Source organism: Heterocephalus glaber, unplaced genomic scaffold (assembly GCF_053883595.1).
Source record: "Heterocephalus glaber isolate CG9 unplaced genomic scaffold, H.glaber_assembly_v1.0 deba00000122, whole genome shotgun sequence".
Classification (NCBI taxonomy): Eukaryota; Metazoa; Chordata; class Mammalia; order Rodentia; family Bathyergidae; genus Heterocephalus; species Heterocephalus glaber.
This window is the reverse complement of record NW_028258138.1, coordinates 72,784,635-72,807,026: the sequence shown is the minus strand read 5'-3', so window position 1 is coordinate 72,807,026 and position 22,392 is coordinate 72,784,635. Positions and strand designations below refer to the sequence as shown.

Below are 22,392 nucleotides of genomic sequence, written 5' to 3'. Positions count from 1 at the left end.
CTGTATTGAAAATTTTTGCCAGAGAAATAAAGGGAAAAAAGGTCAGCAAATAAGAAAGGAAGAAGTAAAGCTGTCATTATTTGCTGATTATATAATTCTATATATAGAAAACCCTATATCAAAAAACAATCATTAGAATGGATAAACAAATCCAGTAAAGTGGTAAGTTAACAAAATCAACAAGTAAAAATCAGTAGTGTTTCTGTCTTACTTTCCTCATTGCTGAGACACAGTTCTCAATATCTGCAGGTTAAAGAAAGGAAAGTTTACTTTGGCTTATGCTGTAGTCCATAGTCAGCAGGTTTCAAGGCAGGCCAGCACAGCAGAAGGGCATAGAAGAAGAGAGCTGCTCGAGGCCTGGTGTTCAGGAAACAGAGAGTGAAGGAATTAAACCCTTCCAGCCCAGACCCCAGTGACCCACCTCTTTTGGCCAGACCCCACTACATAACAGCAAATCAGCTATAAGCCCTATGATCCAATCACCTTCTAAATGCCCCACCTATGTTTGAAGGGGGATTTAGGGGGACATCTAAATATAAACCATAACAGTTTCTCTACACTAACATAATCTTTGTTTGTTTTTTGAGACAAGGTCTTACTATGTAGTTTGGGCTGGCCTTGAATTCATTATATAACTCAGGCTGGCTTTGAACTTGCAGAAATTCTTCTGCTTAGGCCTCCCAAGAGCTGCAATTATAGGTATGTGCTACCACGCCTGGCTACATCCACTTTTCTGAAAAAGAAAAATCAAGAAAACAATCTCATTTATGAATGCTACTTCTCCTCTTAAATTGTTTAGGAATAAATTTAATCAAGGTTGTGAAAGAACTTCAGAAAAATTTAAAACATTAGTGAAATAAATTAGAGACATAAATAACTAGAAAGATATCTTGTTCATGGATTTGAAGAATTAATATTGTTAAAATTCCCTTACTACCCAAAGAGAACAACAGATTAAGGCAATCCTTATGAAAATTCTAATATTGTCTTTTTGTTCTTTGAGACAAGGTCTCACTATGTAGCCCAGGCTGTCCTTAAACTGTTAATACTTCTGCCTCAGATGTTGAATGATATTTCTCATAGATATAAAAAAAATCCTAAAATTAGTATGGAACCACCAAAAAAAAATCTTCAAATATTTAAGGCAAACATGAAAAGAAAGAGCAAACATGGAGACATCACACTACCTCATTTCAAGTTATAGTACAAAGTGATAATAATTAAAACACTATAGTGGTCATATAAAAATAGACACATAGCTGAGCATGGTGACATATGCCTTTAATCCTAGCTACTCAGGAGACGGAAGTGGAAGGATGGCAAGTTCAAGGTCAGCCTAGGCAAGTTGGCAAGAACTTATAAGTAAAATAATGAAGTTGGACCCTTATCTCATACCATGTACATAGATTAACTAAAAATGGATTAAAGACATAAACATAAAACTAGAAAATATAAAACTACTAGCAGAAAATGGGGAAAATACGAGACACTGGTCTGGAATTTTTAGATTTCACCCCAAAACTACAGGCAAAAAAAAAGCACTAAACAAAAGGAATTACATCAAAATAAACAGTCCCACACAACAAAAGAAATGACTAGGTTGAAAAGACAAGTTAGGTGCAGAGGAAGTGAGCTGCTCCCAGTACCCAGGAGAAGGCTCATGGGCCACCATAGCACTGCTCCCAGCACAGAGGAGGTGAGCCACGCAGGCACCAGCAGCACCTCCCCAACATTGTGGAAATGAGAAGACACGTAAACAAGCCTCAAAACCAGACTTCCAGATCACCTACAGCAACCCCAAAGGGAAATGAGATGAAACAATCTGATACTTAACCACCTGGACTCCCTGAACTGGCAACAAAAGAGGATTGGGAAAAACTGAAATCAGAAATAATTTCTCAGATAACAGCAGAGATTGTGCCCATAGTGAAAGACATGATTAATAAATCTAGAGAGGACACAGATAAAAAAATAGAGGATCTGAGGAACATGATGGAATCCTAACATAGGAAACAAATGGAATCCATAAAACAGATACAAACAGATTTCCAGAAGATTAAAAACTCCATTGAAAGCTTATGCAGCAGAATGAGCCAATGTGAGGACAGAATTTCAGATAGAGAAGATAAGATTGCAATTAGTGACCAGGAAAAGAAAAATTGCTTTAAAATTGTAAGGAACCATGAGAAATCAATCCAGCAGCTGCTAGATGATGCAAAGAAGAATAACATAAGACTGATTGGAGTCAATGAAGAAACAGAAGAGAGTGCAGATGCTATAAAAAAACTGTTCACAGAAGTGATGGCAGAAAACTTCCCAAGCAGGGAAAAAGAGCTTAACATACAGATAAGGGAGGCATATAGGACTCCAACTAGCCTTGATCAAAAAAAATCTACACATAGGCATGTAATTGTTAAGATTCCAGAAACCCAACAGAAGAACAAAATTCTACAAGCAGTGAGAGAAAAGAAACAAATCACATACAAAGTGAAGGCCATCAGAATCACAGCAGACTTCTCAATGCAAACCCTCAAGGCAAGAAGAGCTTGGATTGATGTATTTCAAGTCCTAGAGTAAAATAGCCTCCAACCCAGATTGATGTACCCTGCAAAACTATCTTTCAAAATGGATGGAGAAATAAGATACTTTCATGACAAAGAGCACCATAGGAACTTCATGAATACCAAACCAGCACTCCAAAAAATTTTAGACAATATCCTAGGAAAAGACAATGAGGATCACAACCCCAGGAAGCCCAGGCATGAATCTGTCAGGCACAAGAAATTAAATGCAAAGGGGGCAAATCCAACAAACGGAAAAAGTCATGACAATGATAAGTCAATATGAGTTATAACTATCAAGGTTAATGGTCCCAATTCACCAATCAAAAGAAGTAGACTGGCAGAATGGGTCAAGAAGCAAGATCCAACAATATGCTGCATACAAGAAACACATTTAATTCAAAAAGAAACTCATAGTCTGAAAGTTAAAGGGTGGAAAACAATACTCCATGTGACAGGAACCCGAAAAAACAAAAAAAAGCAGGAGTAGCTATCCTCTTTGCAGATCAAGTGGATTTCAAATGAAAATCTGAAACACTCTGGTCCCAAGAATTTCAGATAAGGGATAGTCAACTTGTATGTACAAATGTATTGTGAACATGTGTTTTTATTCCTCATAAGTAAAAACTTAAGAACAGAACTGGTGGTTCTCAACAGTAATACAAGAAATTTCTATATTGTTTTTCAAAATAGTTTTATCTTTAGCAGTATTAGAAAGTTCTAACTAGTTCACACCTAAGCTGACATTTGTTCTTTTAAAACCTTTAACTTAATCTCCCTAATGAGTGTATAATATTATCTTGTTATTGTACTGATTAGTATTTTTCTGATTCTAGTGTTGCACACCTTTCCTTGTGCTGTACTGGCTATTTATCATCTTCTTGTGTCTACTTTTTAATTGAGTTGTTTAGTAATGAGCTGTAAGTGTTCTTTATATATTCTGGCCATAGGTTATATGTATTATAAATATGTTCTGGTTAAGGACTGCTTTTCATTTTCTTAGCGATGTCATTTAAAGTTCTAAATTTTGATGGAATCTCATTTATCAATTTTTTTCTTTTATACATCATGTTTTTTGTATCCTGGGAAATTCTTGCCTACCCTAAATTCATGAACATTTTTCCTTATAATTTCTTCCTAAAGTTTTATAGTTTTAGTCTTTCATATTTAGGTTCATAGATCCTTTCAAATTATCTTTATGTATGGAAATGAAGGTTGAGGTTAATTTTTTACATATGGATACCAGATGTTCTAGTACCATTTGTTGAAAACACTATCTTTTCCTCTGCTCTTGAGTTGAGTTTATATTCTATAAAATTTTAATGTTAAATAATCTTACAAAACTCAGTGGACCATATATGTGTGGTTCTATTTCCAGATTTTGTGTTTTATTCCATTCATCTATATGTCTTTCCTTATGCCAACACTGCCTTGATTACTGTAGCTTTAGGGGAAGTCTTAAAATTAGGTAATAAGTGTCTTCCATCACTGTTTATTTTTCTTTTTACTTTTCTAGGTCCTTTGTACTCCTACATAACTTTTAAATTTCAATATCCAATTCTTCATTTATAGGAAGTATACACAGACCTGAATTTTTATATATACTTTATGTTTTCTAATCCTGCTAAATTCAAATACAAGTTCTAGGGGCTCCTAGAGATTTCTTAGTATTTTCTCTGTAGATGATCATTTCATCTACATATAAAGATTTTACTTCTACCTTGCCAATCCTATGCTAGGATTTATTGCCAGACTATTTTGGTTTGGGCCTATGTTTCAAAGTTTAATGGACAGATGAAGAGTAAGCATATCTGCCCTTGTTCCCCACCTTAAGGAGAAAGCATTGTTATCTTCTCCATTCATATAAGGCGTTTTTGCTGGAAGTACGGAGTACATGTCTTTATTCTGTTGAGAAGGTTCTGTTCTACTTCTAGGCTCCTGAGAGCTTTTACCATGAACAGCTGTGGAATTTAGTCCAATACTTTTTCTCCAACTAGTGACAGGATCATATGGCTTTTTCCTTTCCTCTGTTAAAATGATGACTTTTGGGGATGGATCTTCCAATGCTGAACCAACACTGCCATCCCTATAATAAAACCACTTTCGACATACTGCCAGATGTGACTTCTAATAGTTCGTTTTGTTAAACAACTTTCTATCTATGTTCATATTTCTTTCTTCTATTATCTTCATCCAGTGTTAGGATTAGCATAATGTTGATTTCCTAAAATGAGGGGAGAAGTATACCTTTTTTTCTACTTTAAATGTTTGATATAATTTATCAGTTAAAATGTATACGAGCCTGTTGTTGACATATAGGTAGGTTTTCAAGCTAGGAATATACTTTCTTTAATAGGTGCTATTCAAATTTTATATTTCCTCCAGAGTTAGTTTCATTAATTTGTCTTCCAAGGTACTTCTAAGAAGTTGTCAAATTTATTTCAAATCATATTTTTGAAATATGCTTTCTATATCCTTTTAAATTCTATAAAATCTGTGGTAATGTCTCTTAGATCTTGATATTGTAATTTGAAAAATGTATAATTGATATTGTGTAATAGGATGTAAAGGTCTAAAAGAGCAGGGGAAGTGGGAGGGGCAGGGGAAAGGAAAGAAGGGAAAAGAAAAAATATGACAGGGCTGGGGATTTAGCTCAGTGGTTCTGCTGCCTGCTTCGCAAGCATAAGGTCCTGAGTTCGATCCCCAGTACCAAAAAAAAAAAAAAAAAATGAAACAAACAAACAAAAAAAGAAAAATATGAGAAAAGGAAAAAAAATGGAAATAAAGTCTTTGCAAATAGAGAAGGGTGGAAGGGGTGAAGGGAGGGCAAGGGAGGGGGAAAAAATAAGAACCAATATATATCATGTAAAGGTACAAGATCCCCATGATCTTGTACCTTGAATTTAACTGTATTTTATATCTAAAATATATCAATAAACTTAATGAAAAAAAAAGACAACCTACAGATTGAGAGAAAATATTTGCACGCCATACATCTGATAAGGGATTAATATGCAAGAAGATATATAAAGAACTCAAACAACTCTATCAAAAGAAAATATCCAATTACAAATGAGCAAAAACTTATGAATAGACATTTTTCAAAAGAACACATACAAATGGCTAATAAATATATAAAAAGTGCTTGATATCACTACCCATTAGGGAGATATAAATTAAAGCCACAATGAGATATCACCTCACCCCCATTAGAGTGGTTATTATAAAAAATGATAAAAGTATTGGCCAGGATGCTGAGGAAAGGGAGCCCTTGGAGACTGTTGGAAGGAACACACATGAATGCAGCTATTAGAGAAAACTGTATGCAGGTTCCTCAAAAAAAACTAAAAATGGAACTTCCATATGATCAAATGATTCCACGTCAAGATATGTATCTTAAAAACTTGAGAATAATATATTGAAGAGACGTCTCCATGCCTACATTCTCTGCAGTGCTATTCATAATAGTATGTTATGGATCAACCTAAATGTGCATCAGCAAATGACGGCTAAAAAAAAATGGTGTATATGCACCCTGGAAGACTAGTAAGCCTTAAAAGGAAAAAAGTTCTGTCATTTGTGACATGTATGGAATTGGAGAACACTGTGCTAAATGAAATAACCCAAACACAGAAAGACAAATACTGCATGATTTTCATCTATATATGGCATTCAAAACAATTGAACTAATAGAAGCAGAGGTAAGAATAACAATTACCTAAGCTGGGGGCTGATAGGGATGGAAAGATGGTGATCAAAGGTTACAAAGCCTCAGTTTCATAGGATTAATAAATTTTTTTGAGACACGTATTCTCACTATGTAGCCTAGGCTGGCCCCAAACTAGAAATTCCTCTGCCTCAGCTTCCCAAGTGCTAGGATACAGGCATGTACCATCATGCCCAGTTATTTTTTTAGGGTGTTTAAAAAATCTATTGCACAACATGGTGAATATGGCTATAATTGAGTACTATAGATTTCAGTATCACTAAAAGAGTAAATATCAGATGTTTTCGTCTCAAAAATATTGACTATTTGAGGAGATTCATGGGTTAGATTGATTTAATCATCTCACATTGTATTTACACATCATAAATCATTTTGTACCCCATAAATATATACAACCATAATTTTTCAACATATAATAAAAACATTATAAAATATAAAAACATTATGAAACTTATTCACTACTAATATATTTACAGATATGATGTAAACTATTTGTTATGGCTTATATCTAGACGTCTCCCCAAAGCCTCATCCACTCATAGGTGGGGCTTTTGAGAGTGTCTGGATCATGGATGTGTGATAGTGGATCACAGGTGTGTGATACTGGATTAGTAACTGATTGGTTTAGCATAGTTCTATGTGTGGGTGACAGATTCACTGAAGAGGAAAGAACCACCCTGAGTGTGGGTGGCACCAACCAATAGGCTTGTAGCCTGGGCAGAATAAAAAGGTAAAGAAGGAAGTCTCACTGCTTTCTTCCTGCTCTGCCCTGGACTGTTTCTCCTCTATGATGCCCCTCTGCCATGTTGCCCTGCCTTGGAGCCAGACAACTATGGACTGAAATTGTTATAAACTGTGAACTAAAATAAACCTTTCCTTCTTTAACTTGTGGGTATTGGGTATTCTGTCCCAGCAAGGAGAAAGTAACTAAGACCCTATACCATTAAATATAAAAAGGAGTAAAATATTGATACATACTACAACACAGATGAACATTTGAAAGCATTATACTAAGTGAAAGAAGCATGTTACAAAATGTCAAATACCATGATCTCATATATAAAAATTATATATCATAAACAAATTATATATTACATATATAAAGGGTCTAGAATAGGCAAATCTAGATATAGAGGGTGCTACTGTGTGTGTAGAGTGGTGAAGTGGAGGAGGATGGAAAGGTATTAGCTAGTATGCGGTTTCATTTTAAGGTGATGAAAATATTCTATAACTGACATGGTGATTTGCACACATTTGTAAATATACTAAAAAACGTTGGATTGTGCACTTTAAGTAGATTACTTGCATCTTAAGTAAATTATGTCAACAAAAGGGTGGGAAGGGTATATTTCTGCAACAGATGTCCTTGGCTGTGAGAAATGCACACTGGTATTTGTATTAGGGGACACTAGTAAGTATTTGTTGGTGACAGGGAATTACTGTAGGTAACAGACTCTTAAATATCTGACAAAAAAGGCCTTTTTTTGCAGCTTTTCCTTATGTTTGAGATTGTTTCAAAATAATTTGATTTTAAAATATGAGGGTGGAGGGAATCTTGGGTTCTCAGAAATCATAGGAGGGGCCAGGGATTTAGCTCAGTGGTGCTGGCACCTGCCTCACAAGTACAAGGTCCTGTACCCCACCCCCTGCCCCCCAAAAAAGAAATCACAGGGAACAGGAGATTGATTACCTAATGAACAAGACCTGGCCTGCCACTGGGTGTGTATGTGGGTGTGGGAGACTAAGATTTCCAGTTAGCATTAATTTGTATGGAATTTCTACTCTACAACAATAATACTGATCTTGAGAAAGTAAAGATCATTTCTGTTTAATAGAACAAATGAATAAAAACTGAAATTTATTTGAAAAGGAATGCTTCTTTATTGATGGTTATATTTACTAACAAGGATCATTAATCGATAGCCAGAGCAGAGAATCAGACCCCTTTTGGAACATGCCATTAAAAGCCAGTCAGCTCATCTTCCTTGCTTTTGTCAGTCTGGTAACCAGAAAGTTCCAAAGTATCTTCATGTTGTCCAGAAAGAGGTAGGAATACTTTTATGTGAATATAACAACCATTATCTACTCGAATCTGAAGAGAAAAAGAAAAAGATGATTTATTCGTCTGAATCTACATCAAGTGAAAGATCTACAGGCCTTGAAGACTTTCCTCTGTTAGTCTTTCTGAAACAGCAACTCCAGATGTGGGCCAGCATTCTTAGACTGGCTTCCAACAGCCCACAGTCTCATGTATACATGAGAGCTGAGAAGAGAATGTCATGGCAAGAAGCATACATCCTAGGTTTATTTATTGTATTTTTAAATTATAATTTGGGCACAAATGATAATCCAGAGTTGTATTTTTTCCAAATATGCATGGAGCAGATTCAAGTGGCAGTCTATATTTTTTAGTGATTCTGTTTTCTGACTTCCAAATTGGGAAACGGATGCATTGATTTTATTTATTTATTTATTCATTTAGAATTTAGTATTCATTTAGTATTTATTTAGTATTTAGTATTCATTTAGTATTTATTCATTTAGTATGTATTTTGTGCATGGGGCAGGGCTCTAACCTTGGTAAACGTGATTACAGGTAGCACAACAATGCTCTGCCTCCAAATCCTGACTGTGTTCTTATAATTATGTGGCCTTTGTTAGTTACTTCACCTTCCCAGGTCCCAATTTTCTCATCAGTAGCACAGCAGAAGTAGCTTATACTTATCTCAGGAACTGTTGGTGAGGATTAAATGAGCTAGGACGCGCCCAGCTCTTAGAACTGTGCCTGGCTCAGGGTTTTATCCCCATTGTGCAGGTTAGGGGATTAAGTTCAGAGGAGGAGAAGCTTTGGTCACACTGCTTTCAATCACAACTAGCAGAACAAGTCCAGCCAAAGTTCAAACCTAGGAGGCTCTGCCACCAAAGCCTGCAGTCCTTGTACTATGCAGCCTCTTGAGAGGTACCCGAGATGCACAGAGACATCAAATACTAGCAAGACCTTAAACCTAGAGAGCTGGCCAGAGCAAAGGAATGAACAACCAGGTTTCCAGGAAGTAAGGAGGGACCTGGGGTCCATGGCTTCAGTGTTGGAGTCGATAGCAGGAGGGAAGGAGGAAAGAAGGGAGAGAAAGAGGGAGAGAGAAAGGAGGGAGGAAGGAACAGAGAGAAGTAGAAGAGGAAGAAGAGACGAGTGAGAGGAGAGACTGAGGTAGAACAAGGCTACAGAATGGTCAAGGGAATAAAATTTCAAGATTGTTTTCTGATAAATTTTCAAAGAAACATATGAGGGGGGTTCATGTATGAAATTTATGCATTTGGATTAATCACAGATTATTAAAATAATCCTAATTTTGGCAGAATGTTTCCTATTTTTGAACAAAATAATTTTTCACTGGAAAACAATTCTTTTTCCATTTATGAGGGAGGACTAGGACAGGAGACAACAACGGCATTGCTGTCTGTGGACCACAAGGTCCCATTCATGGGAGTCTCTGGGCCTGGTGTAAATCAGAAGCCCAAATTAGGCAGGATTGGGCTGACTCATGGACATAACCCAGTGTTGTCACTTTCTTATGCTGAACTGGCTAGCTCCAATTATTATTGTTGTTGTTATCATTGCTGAAAACATTTAAAAATGTTTTGTACTTTAAATAGCTAATTATGAAAGAGAAATAAACTATATTGTGCCTTGGTCAAATTGTTAACTCTAAAGAGGAGGCAAATATGCTTGAATAGCTGTTATTATTTTTTAAAATAAGAATTATCATCTTTTTAATACGTAAGGGTGAAAATGGCTCCCAAACATGCCCATAGTGGATTGGTTGATCTGGTTCCCCTTTTGAAAACATGAGAAGTATTTCCTTCCTTTAGGACTGGGTCAGTACATCATTTAATTTTTTGATACAGCTATAAAATTGATTTTTCAAATATTTTATTTTTATCTATTTGTTCATTTTGGTATTCAAGATTGAATTAATGGCCTTTCCACTGAGCTACATTCACAGCTCTTTTAAAAAGATTTTTGTTTTGAGGCAGTGTCTCAATAAGTTGCCCAGACTGGACTCAATTTTTTTTTTTTTTTTGTATTAGAAATTAAACTCAGGACCTTGCACTTGCAAGGCAGGCATGTGCCACTGAGCTAAATCCCCGGCCCTGGACTCAAATTTTTAATCCTCCTATCTCAGCCTTCCAGAGATTACAGGCATGCCCTGCCACACCTGCAACTTTAAAAATATTTAAATATGGGCCGGGGATTTAGCTCAGTGGTTTCACTGCCTGCCTGACAAGTAGAAGGACCCAAGTTCGATCCCTGGTACCAAAAAAAAAAAAAAAAAAATTAAATATTCCTCAGCTTTAAACTGTACTTAGAGTGCCATAAGCTGAATCTTTTTGAGTTGCAGAAAGTTATTTAAATTATATATAATTTTAATTTATTTTTATTAGTACATGTTTGCAGTATATTTAAATTATATTAATCAAAATACTTAATGGGGAAAACAGTTAAAATTCTTTTCACAGCACATTATTCAAGTCATTCCTTAAATCCATTTAATTTGGACACACAGGATCATAAAGTTTTGAGGTGAGATAAACTTCAAGGTGCTACCTGGTACAGTCCCACTCTGTAGGTAGCTGAGATATTAACCTCCCACCAGACAGTCAAAACAGCCATGGCCGCAAACCAAGCACACCCTGAACTGTTATGAAGTGATTTTCTGTATAATTTCTAGAAATTAGAAGCTAAGAATATAAGAAAGCTTTCTAAATTCACAAAAATGGTATAAGATCCTCTGTCAAATTAGAGAACTTGTCACTAGAAAGGTGTCATGCTGGTATCTTAATTTAGGACAATCAGTAGGGAATAAGAATCATTACATCAAATGAGAAATATAATACAGTGGTAAAGAAGATGTTGAATTCTAACCTTAATGTAGTAATTTATTCCGGCAACCACTTGACTTTTATACTCTTCAGCTTTGAATTCTTGGTAAGACTGATTTGTTTTTTCTTCAAGCTGTGGTTTAACCTCAAGAGAAAAGGGGAAACAAATTATCAAAGCTATGTTAGACATTATTTATGTGATTTTCAAATCTAGGAATCTTCAAAGATGATAAAAGAGATCTGTGAGCTATTTTTGATATTTCAAAAGAAAACAACTATCTTTAAGAAGAGTACATAGAACCAGGTGTAGTGATACACGCCTGTAATCCCAGCACTCAGGATGTTGAGGCAGGAGGATCCACCTTGAGTCTGAGGCCAGCCTGGACTACATAGTGACACTCTGTCTCAAAAAACAATCAAATAAAGAAATTTTGTTACTTTAGGTTGAATTAACATCAATTCGCTGTGGCAATGCAATGTAGTAACATTATGACTGATAAAGCTCCAGTAGTCATATATGTCTTTGATTAATAAAAACAAGAGTACAATAATTACTCCTTAAATTTTAAAAGAAATTGTTAAAATTTAAAAAAATACACTGAGTTCAGTGCCCCCTAGTGTTATCATTTTACATATGCACAGAATAATCATCAAAACTAGGAAATAAACATAGTGTAATACTATTAAGCAATCTGTAAACTTTTATAGAATTTTGCCTGCTGTCCCCAAAATGTCTCCTTTCTGCTTCAGGATCCTACATTATATTTAATTTCCAGGTCTTCTTAGTCCCCTCCATTGTGGATTAATTCCTAGGATAAATTCTTTGTTGCTTGTGACCTTGGCCCTTTGGAAGAACAGTGGGTTGTTAATATGTAGAATGCCACTCAGTTTGGATCTGCCTGATTTCTCTAATGTTAGTCATCTACATTTTTGGTAGGGACAGGATAAACTGCTCTTTGTGCCCCCTATCAGGACTTCCCCATTTCTTTATAGTTGATGTTAACTTTAACACTTAGGACATCTGCCAGGCTCACCACTACAAAGTTACTATTTTTGTAACTAATACCAATCTTTCAAGGAGACGCTTTCAGATGGTGCAACTGTCTTTTTTCTCATACTTTCATCCATAGTTGCAGCATCCACTGATGTTTCTTGCCTATAACATTTACTATTGTGGTATGATATAAAATCAAATTGTAATTTTTTTCTATCATTCCTTGTATATTTGCTAATTTGAATTCTATTGTAAATAAGACCTATCCCCTCTCCCCTGTCCATTCTTTGAATTATGTATGATTCCTGTATACTTCTTTTATTTTACAGGTTATAATTCTTTTTTTTTGGCTTAAATTGCCCTAGATGTTGCTACCTGGAGTTCCTTCAAAATGGTGTCCTTACAACATAGCTCCATCATTTCACAAGCACTTTCTTACTTGGACACTAGAACATGTTCTAGGCTTCTCTTGAATTTTCCCTGCCTCCTCCCCAGAATTAACTATTTCTCCTCGGACCCCTAGCTCCTTTGTCCCTGGGTATCCACAGGCAGGTAGTTTCAAGAGTCCCTGTGGATCCCAAAATCCACGGATGCTCAAATCCCTTGTAATAAAATGGCACAGAATTTGTATATAACCTATACATACCCTTCTGTATATTTCAAATCATCTCTAGGTTACTCAGAATACCTATACAATAGAAATACTATGTAAAGAGTTGTTACACTGTATTGTTTAAGAAATAATATCCAGGCACAGAGGTGTACACCTGTAATTCCAGCACTCCGGGAAACTGAGACAGGAGGACTGAAAATGTGAGCCAAGTCTGGGCAATTTAGCAAGACCCTGTCTCAAAATGAAAAAGCACTGGGGATATAGCTCAGTGCAAATGCCCTGGGTTCAACCCCTGGTGTGCGCGCACACACACACACACACACACACACACACACACACACACAGTCTGCATGTTCAGTATAGAGAAATATTTTTATTCACAGTTGGTTGAATCTATGGATTCAGCATCAATGGATACAGAGGGCCACCAGGGTATATTCCTCTGATTAAAATCCAACACATTAGGATACATTTAGTTTTGCTCTTTTTCTTTATTTGCAACTTCTTTCTCAAACATTGACAAAGAAGCCTGCTTCTCATTATTTACAATGTATTTACTTGCTTCTTCAGGTCTAGTATAGCAATTGAATAGCTTCAGAGTTGGCAATCTATATAGCCTTGTGAAAAATACATTTACCAACTGGAGTACAGAGTCTTAAAAAGACTGTGACACACTGAGTTCACACAGATAATCCAGGATAATCTTCCCATCCAACCGAAGCAATCTGCAAAATCCTTTCGCTACAGGTTCAAGGGATTAGAACATGGGCACTGTTGGAGGCCATCATTCTGTCTGCCATAGGAGACACAAGCATAGATGCCAGCACTGCTGAACCAGGCATGACAAAGGAGCCACAGAGTCTCACCCTCAATATAGAAACTGTAACTGTTTTCAGGATTGGACCTTCTTTCCCACCCTGCTGGGCTGACATGTGGGAGTTTACTGTGAACTCTGACCCAATTTATGCCAAGAGCAAAGCTCCAGGTGTCCACTAGGATGCAGGAGAGGGGTAGCTTGTGTTTCAGGGTGAGGGAAGGAACTGGGCAGTCTAACTGTTCCTCAGACAACTCTCCCATCAGTGCTCCTAGATCTGGTCCTGTGCCTCAGTCCTGCCTTCAATGTTTGTGGGAAAGGGAACTAAGGGTGTGTGTCCAGTATACCTTATTTATTGAGAGGTGGCCTCCACACCCTTTGCTAAAGCATTCATGTGCATCAGCTAGAACCAGGCATCTGGGGCATCCAGGGCTCTCCTGAGGCCATCCAGTCCTTCCCATTAGTGGGCAGACATGGTGAATGCGTTTATATTGGCGCCTCCCTTTCACTACCAGAACTGTTTCACAGATGTAGACCTTTGCATATGGAACTCTCAGACCACTCTCTGGGAGCCAGATGCTCTATGGACAAACATGCATTTCTCTTAAAGCCTTCAGATGGGAAGAAGGCAAATGACTGCTTTCTTGAGATGGAAAATGAAACTTCAAAGTGGAGAAAGGAAGAAGACAAATAGTGTGAGAGAGGGGGAAAAAGATCCCATAGAAATGGCAAGAGGTAGGGTGAAGAGAGAGCTGAGGCCGTGGACAAGTGTGTGGAAAGAAGCTGAGGGAGGAGAGGGGTCACCATGACCCCTCTCCCTGACCTCACCCTGACCCTTTTGAATGGCCAGCATAGGGAACTCATTGAGTTAGGGACCGAGTTAAAAAGAGTTTATCTCCACACTAACATTCCTACTGATGATAAAGTGATCTCTTTAAGGAACCCAAGGTTGTGAGGCAAACATGAGTGCTTAAGGTTGAAAAATTAGGAATCATAGCCTGTTATTTTGTTCTTGTCTGATAGTGTAAGTGAATGATCTGTGATCCTTCGGGTTTTCAGTTTTCTGGTCTTTATTGCTGCTGTTGTACTGGAGATTGAACCCAGGGCCTTTGCACTAAGCTACATCCCTGGCCATTTTTTATTTTTAGACCGGGTCTCACTAAAGTCACTGTGTTGCCAAGGCAGGGGTCTAACTTGTGATCCTCTTGCCTCAGCCTCCCAGAATGCTGGAGTTACACCATGCCTGGTCTTCTCATTGTTTTTATAAAGTATGTGTCATAAGTTTTTATTTCTATTGGTCCTATTAATAGATCCAAATTTGTAAACTTTCTATTGTATCTGTAGATCATAAGTTCAGAATTTTCCATGAGAGGTGATTGACAATGTTCTTTTTGTTTCCCTATAGGCATGGGCACCAGACAGTGTGCCCTGATTTCTGGCTCACCTTCCATGGCACCTGCAGCCCTCCTCTCCCTTCCAATAAACATCGTTTAGTGCTGGGTGCTATGGACCTGGGTGATGAGATTTGAGCTCAGCAATAAGGAAAGGGTCACAGAAGGGAGCTTGTCAGCGAAACCTTCAGATTCAGAAAGTAATGTGGTAGAAAACCTGCCAAGATTGGCACTAGGAGGAGCAGAGCCAGGTAGGAATGTGGTCAGGACCCCGAGAGAGCAGACATAGCTTGCACTGAACCCAGTAGAACCCAGTGGGTTTGTCACTTGGTCGCCAGTCAAAGGAAGGAGGCTGTCAGGGAGGACCACCTAGTAAAGCACATTTAATCCAGAGTTGTTTAGGCTTTTCTTATTATTGCAGAGCTGAAGATCTGAGCCGTGTGGCACCCAACATCCAGACATTTCCCCTAATGTGTAATAGTTTTTCAGAAACATTTAGACTATGCAAAATTTAGGAGAAAATGGATAGAACATGATGATGGCAATAAGGATGGACCCTATTTTGGGAAATTTTACAATAAGAAAAGAGAGTGGAGCTAGTAGGAGATGTCTTGTCAACATTTGTTGTCTGATACATTTTGTAGGATGAAGTATGGGGCAAAAAACTCAGGATGAGGAAATGAACTCACCGAGCTAAAAGAGGAAGGATTGGCTCAAGAAAGCAGGGAAAGTGTAGGACTAGAAGGAGGAATGATATCCAGCAGGAAATGAGGTCAATTGGGGTATTTTCACCAGATACTGCCATTTTCTAAGAAGAGTTGTGTTATGGCTTGTGTCTACATGTCTCCGCAAAGCCTCAGGCAGTCACGGGGAGGGGGGCTTTTTCAGAGGTGGCTGGATCTAGAGTATGTGACACTGGGATTAAGGGTGTGTGATTACTATATCAGTCCACTGATTGGTTTGGCATCCACCCTAAACCCAGTGGCCTAGATAGAATATAAAAGGGGTAGAAAGAAGCTGCTAAGGTCCCTTGCTTCTTAGCTACTTTGTTGCTTTGTTACCTTCTATCCACCATGAACTGTTTCTCCTCTATGATGAATCCCTGCCATGCCACCCTACCTTGCAGCCAGCCAATTATGGACTGAAACCTTTACAAACCATGAGCTAAATAAACCTTTACTCCTTTAACTTTGGCTGTCGAGTATTTTATCTCAGCAAGGAGAAAAGTAACTAAGACAAGTAGGAACTGGACATCCTGCTGGATGGATTATGGAGAAGGGAGGGATTGAGAAATTGAGGAGGAAGGAGGTAACAAGAAGGAACGACTCTGACTGGAAGGATGTTCTGGTAGCCTCAGTGCCCTGCTGTAGTTGTTGGGCACAAATTCACAGAGCTGTAATGGGCAAGCTTTTGGTCCTTCTGTCCTGTCCTTTCTGTCCTTGCTATCCCTTCCTGGGGCAGAGTTCTCTGAAGCTGGAGGGGAAGCTGAGGAGGAAGTGGGCACAGTGGGAGTGATCTCTAATTGAGAACTGGAATTCCAGGAGCACACAGGGTTATGGAAATCAGGGTGGAGTGTAAGGAACCACCCATTATGGACATGTGACCCAGTGGGCCAGGCATGTTTTGATGGAAATGGAAGAGTCAGTGCTCAAAGGATTCTGGGGGCGGCTGGAAGACAGGCTCCATGGGTGTGGGGCAGCGGGAGAGATGACAGATGAGGAGGCTGAGATCAGAGAGGGGAACATAAATGTGTGGATGAGATGACATGCTAAATGTGATTAGTGACATGCTAATGAGATGACATGCTAATGTGTGGATTAGCCATGACATGCTAAACTCCAAGGTGAGCCCAGGAAGGTATGCAGTTGAAGTGGTTGCATGGTATCCTGGCCAAGAAAAATCATGTTTTGTGTTTTAGCCAGGAATGGTATGTAGCAATCAGGTTTATGACTTAAGGGTGTGTGTTTGTTGTTCATACACATTTACATGTGTAATAATAGTCTTTACTTCTGTTGGGTGCATTGTGGTACACATTTGTAATCACAACACTCTGGGAGGCTGAGGCAGGAGCATCAAGCCCAGCCAGGGTAACTTGGTGACTTGGAGAAACTCTGTCTCAAAATAAAATAAAGGGCTGGGGATGTAGTTCAATGTGAATGCCCTGGGTTCGGTTCTCAGAAAACAACAATGACCTTTTCTAAAAACAATTATTAAAATAACAATTCTTTCATTTGTATAAGTGTTCTGAGAATTCCTATCCAATAATTCTTTACATAACTATTTAAGACAGTGGACCAGAAACAATGATCTGGAAGTTTTTGCTGGCAGAGCCACCACTGTATTTGATTCTTCATTCTATATATTATGACTTTTTCCTGGATAGGGTGACATATGGCTCTTTAATTCATTATGTGCATCTCTTACCCCAAATTTATTTGGTAAATTTACCAGAGGGTGAGGATCATCTTATGTTTCCCATGCCCCTGTAGCAATGCACACAGTATTGCTTACATAATCAATGCTTTCTGAATAAGAAGACCATGATTATTTTTGCTTTTGACAACTTATCTCCCAAATGTAGGAGAGACAGGTATAGCAATGACTCTTAACTGACCCAGAGAATCTTGGAAGAGAGGCCTTCTTCCAAGTATGGCCTGGACCCAAGTACCCTTAGCATCCTTTAGTACATAACACTACCGTTGGACTTCTGCTATCTTTTCTTCTGCCTTCAAAAATGTTCAAGTCTTCTCACTTTCAAATCCTTGTTTGCCTTTCTTTTTTTCCTGACTGTATCCAACATTCCTCTTTTACTTGGATATCAAGTTCTGGAGCAGTTATCTATGTTGTGTCTGTGATGCTTCCCTCCCTCTCCACTGGGCTTCTTCCTTCAGGGCATTCCACTAACAAGATCTCTGACAAGAAGAGAGAAGCCTCATTATCTCCAGCTCTTTTAAGAATGCTTGCATTTTAACAGGTGATTTTTAAAAATAGAATTACATTCAAAAATTGAAAGAATAAAACTACAAAGTAAGGGACAGGTTGGAGGTCTCCATTAGGACCCCCTCAAATCATCCAGGTGACCAGCACTTACCCTTGCCTAGCCCTGCATAGGGACCTAACCAATTCTATAGTCTTGGAGGAGTTGACTCACTTTGCTTACTTAGCAGGTGCTTATACTAATACCTGCCTCTTGGGGTTGTGTACAGGGGAATAAAACTGATATAACTGGGGCCAGGGATTTAGCTCAGTGGTGCCGCTGCCTGTCTCGAAAGCCTGAGGTCCTGAGTTCGATCCCTGGTACCAAACAAAACAAAACAAACAGAACAAAAAACAAACTGATATAATTGATGAGAAAGTGCTTCCTAAACCATAGAGCTTACTGACTACTGGTCTACCTTCCACCACTTAACTGAGAAATGTCCCTCAAGGCTGTCTCCTGCAGGAGGCCAGATCAGTAATAACTGGGAGTTTAGCACCTGAGAGCTGAACCACCATACTGTATTCACCTGAAAGTAAGGAGGGCTCACTAGCAATCCTTAATGTCCTTTCTGGCCCCAAACCAAGATTACTGCAAAGTACTCAATTGGGTATTGTTTTTCTATTATGTTCTAGATATCCTGACTTCCCTGTCTAAACTGTAAACTCCTTGAAGGCGAGGACATTCTCTTGCAGCTCCTATGACTCCTATAAACTTAGCTCAATGCTAGACACCTAGGAGATATTCAAGAAATGTGCCTACCCTGAAGTGGTTCACTGATGTACATATCTCATAGCAATTTAACTATGAGGACAGGGTTCACCACCCTCTTTCCTCTCTGGATTTCCTGTACCCCACAAATCCCCTCCCTGTGCTAACATTGTGGGAAAGGGCAGGGGGTCAAAAATCTTGAGGCAGGCTAATTTCTTAGCCAGGTGATTCTTAACCACTTCACATCTTGGTTTCATCATCTGAAAATTGGATGTAATCCTCTTCCTGCCTGCCTCAGGGTTATGAAGATCAAACGAGAGGAGGCTGAATAGGCGTCAAGGCTCCTAACAGCAGAAAGTGTCTTCCTGGTGTGAGGTAACATTGTCCATACCATTTCCTATTTTACCTCTCTGACAAAGTCAGAGGCCGAGGAAAGCAGAAAGAAACATTTTCTAATTAAGTTTAGAATATAAGGTGTGGCTCACAGACTGTTATTAACCATGACTTTCCAGCAACTTCTTTAAAAAATATTGTTCTATCAGGGTTTTGTGGTGCACGTCTGTAGACCCTCTTGACAGAGGAAGACTGCCCAGTCTGAATGAGTTAGTGAGACCTTGTTTCAAACAACAACAACAACAACAACAACAACAACAACAACAACAACAGGGTTGGGGATGTGGCTCAGCATGAAAGCCCTGGGTTCAAACACCAGTACAGGAAACAAAATTATTCTAGCCAAGTATGTGGTACAGGACTGTAGAGCCAGTTTCTTGGGAGGCTGAGGTGAGAGCATTGCTTGAGTCTAGGAGTTTGGAACTAGCCTGGGCTCTAACAAACAAACAAACAACAAACTTTTAGCTAACTAGGCAACAGGCTTTCAAAAATTATTAAAAATGTCTGTATCTTCTACATTTTAAATCACTATTGTTCCCTATTCCCCTACAGTACCTCTGGTTCCTGGAGAATCTCAAGGATTTTTTCAGAGTTAGGGATGATTTCAGGCAATGTTTTAAAGTATATAATTATGATACCTCACTTACGCATAGATCTTTTTCATTTTGGAGTCATTATGCACATTATTTCAGGTAGCCTTTACAGCTCTGAAATTAGTGGGCCATGATGTGTTATCTTCTTACAAATAAAACTGGAACTTTTATTTTGGCACCCTGTTTGAAAAGCCCCCTCTTGCATAGGTCTCACAGGATACCATGTAGCTCTGTCCTGCAGGCAAGTGAGGTCAGGGTTAGTGGCAGCTGTAGCAGCATCTAGGGGCTTGGTGGAAATACAGACTCTCAAGCCCCTCAAACCTCCTGCACTTGATCAAGAACCACAGGTGACTTAATGCACCACGAAGTGTGAGAATTCTCATCTGATATGGGGATTCATGGGAAGGTATGAATGACTTAATATTATCTTTTCCAAGAATAGAAGGCTCCAAGGTATGCATTAAAATAAACAAAACTTCTCTCCCTAATAGAAGGAGTCTAAAGAAGATGACATGAAGGTTGAAGGGAGACTATTACTAGATAGGAGGAAGGGAATGAAGTCAAGGAGGCCTAAGGATAGGAACCAATAAACTATATTAAAAAACAAAAACAAAAAACTAAGGCTCAGGCTTTAAGTTTTCAAGATTTGACAGAAAGGCTTGGGGAGAAAGCCACTTTGAACACTCAGAGCATCTCGGTTTTTATTTTGTGTAAGCATTCCATAATTTCCAGAGAAATACCAGACAACCCAAATAGGACCTTCTACAAAATAGGTCTTCAAAACTGTCAAGGTCGTGAAAGACAAGGAAAACCAAAGAACTGTCACAGATCAGGGCAGAGGAGACCAATGAGCTGTGACAACTTGAGGTACCATTGAACCCTGGCTGGATTCCAGAATGAAAAATAATATTGGTGAGGGAAATTAGTGAACTCCGCATGCAGGCCTGGAATTTAGCTAATAGTGATTTTGGTAAAGGTGCCAGGATGATATAAGAGGATAACTTTAGGGGAAATTGAAACCGGAATTCTCTACTACCTTTGCAACTTTTCTATAAATCTAAAATTACTCTAAACTAAAAAGTTTATTGAAAAAGATTAAAACAAACTTTGAGAAGAGAAATATTTAGCCCTAAAGAATGAGTGGTAGAGTTTCAGGCATCTGGTTGCTTCCAGAGCTTTCAGGGCCTGAAATGTAAAGGATTTCTTCCACTCACACCAAAAGCTGATCTGGTTTGCCAAAACTCATCACAGAATGACATTTTAGAGAGCAAAACCAAGAAAGAATGATATAAGAAAATGAGGCCACAAATGACAAAGCTATGGCCATAATTTATATCTATTTTCCTTTCATAAAATGTGCAACACAATAGACTATGTATACGATAACTAATCAGACAACACTGAAAAATTTATGGACTTGCTAAAAATATTGGGTTCTATTTTTAATCATAATCAATTTGCTGACCTATAGTCACAAGAGCTTATATTAGTTCTCTTTTCTACTAAGTTAATTACTCTCTACTCAAAAGACTAAAACACTGCACGGAGAGAAATGTGAAGGAAGTTTGTAATTGATCGCCTTTACAATAGTTTTCCTCGCTCAACCCATTTAAAAAAAATCTCTCCCTGCAGAGGATTCAGTCTAGTTCATCAAACTGTTAAGGACCTTAGATTTTCATTACAGGGTGGGAACATTCGTGAATAACTGATCAGTAGCCCTCCAATCAGACATGTATGTAAAGGCTTTAGAGTTGACCCAGTACAAATTCTTCTTTAACAAATGGGGAAATGAGGCTCCAGCAAGAAATATGACTAGGTCAAATTGCTCTGAGTTCCCTGTTCATCTATGCTCTTAACACCAGGCCACACTATGAACTGAGGTTTTGATCAGACTTTTTCCCGAATGCTTCAACTCACCTTATCAGCAATCTCCTGGATTTCAGGAGTAGCAGGTCTGGCCTCGCTCAAGCCTCCAGGAATCATTGTGGCTCGATACTTCTTTGCAGAGGCAGGATGCTGGAACTAAAGTATTACCCAAGTGTGGAGGCTCAGGTTTTAAAAAGATGTCTAGCTCCGCCCATGGAACCGTCTATTTCTCACCAAGAGTGAAGAGGTGTGGGGAAAATGAGTATGCCCCAAGGGAAATTCTTTTGTTTCCTCTAGAGAATATGCTGAGTGGAATTGGGAAGGAAAGATGAGGCTGAGGGTAAGGTAATGAGAGTGTGCAGGAGTCGTGCTGTGACAGGCTCCCAAGGTCGGTCCCTGTCATCTGTGACAATGGTTCCATCCGGTTGCGATGTCTGAAATATGACCAGTGAAACCACAGTTGCCAAATGTTATGAAACCTCCAACACAGCATTTTGTATTTTTTTTTAAAAAAGAATAAAAATTAATAATATCGAGGATGATTGTTTAGAACTTGACTTTTAAAATTTTTATTTTTACTGGTACACATTTGCAGTACATAATGATTGCATTCATACTGGGGAGTTGGTACATGTATACAATACATCTTAATTCTTTTTACTTCCCCTTATTCTCCTTTATAAATCAATAAAAGGATCTCTCTAGAGGATTTTTGCTGGATATGTACACTTCACTTTTATTTAAAATGTTTAGAATATGGGAAAACAAAGAAACAATGAACATCTGTATTTTTATCACTCAGAACAAAAGATTTTAACATTTTGTCTTATTTGCTTCATGTATTTTTTGTAGTTTTAAAAGAAAATATTAT

General features: G+C 38.3%; 1 protein-coding gene across 1 annotated transcript; it reads right to left on the bottom strand.

Moving 5' to 3' along the window:
- Window positions 1–6,607: 6,607 nt before the first annotated feature.
- Csta (cystatin A) lies at window positions 6,608–21,727 on the bottom strand. The gene is made up of 3 exons (XM_004873596.3): window positions 21,573–21,727; window positions 11,213–11,314; window positions 6,608–8,380 (listed from the first exon to the last, which is right to left on the bottom strand). The coding sequence occupies exons 1-3, from the start codon at window positions 21,636–21,638 to the stop codon at window positions 8,249–8,251; spliced, it is 300 nt and encodes a 99-aa protein (XP_004873653.1). The 5' UTR covers window positions 21,639–21,727; the 3' UTR covers window positions 6,608–8,248.
- Window positions 21,728–22,392: the final 665 nt, after the last annotated feature.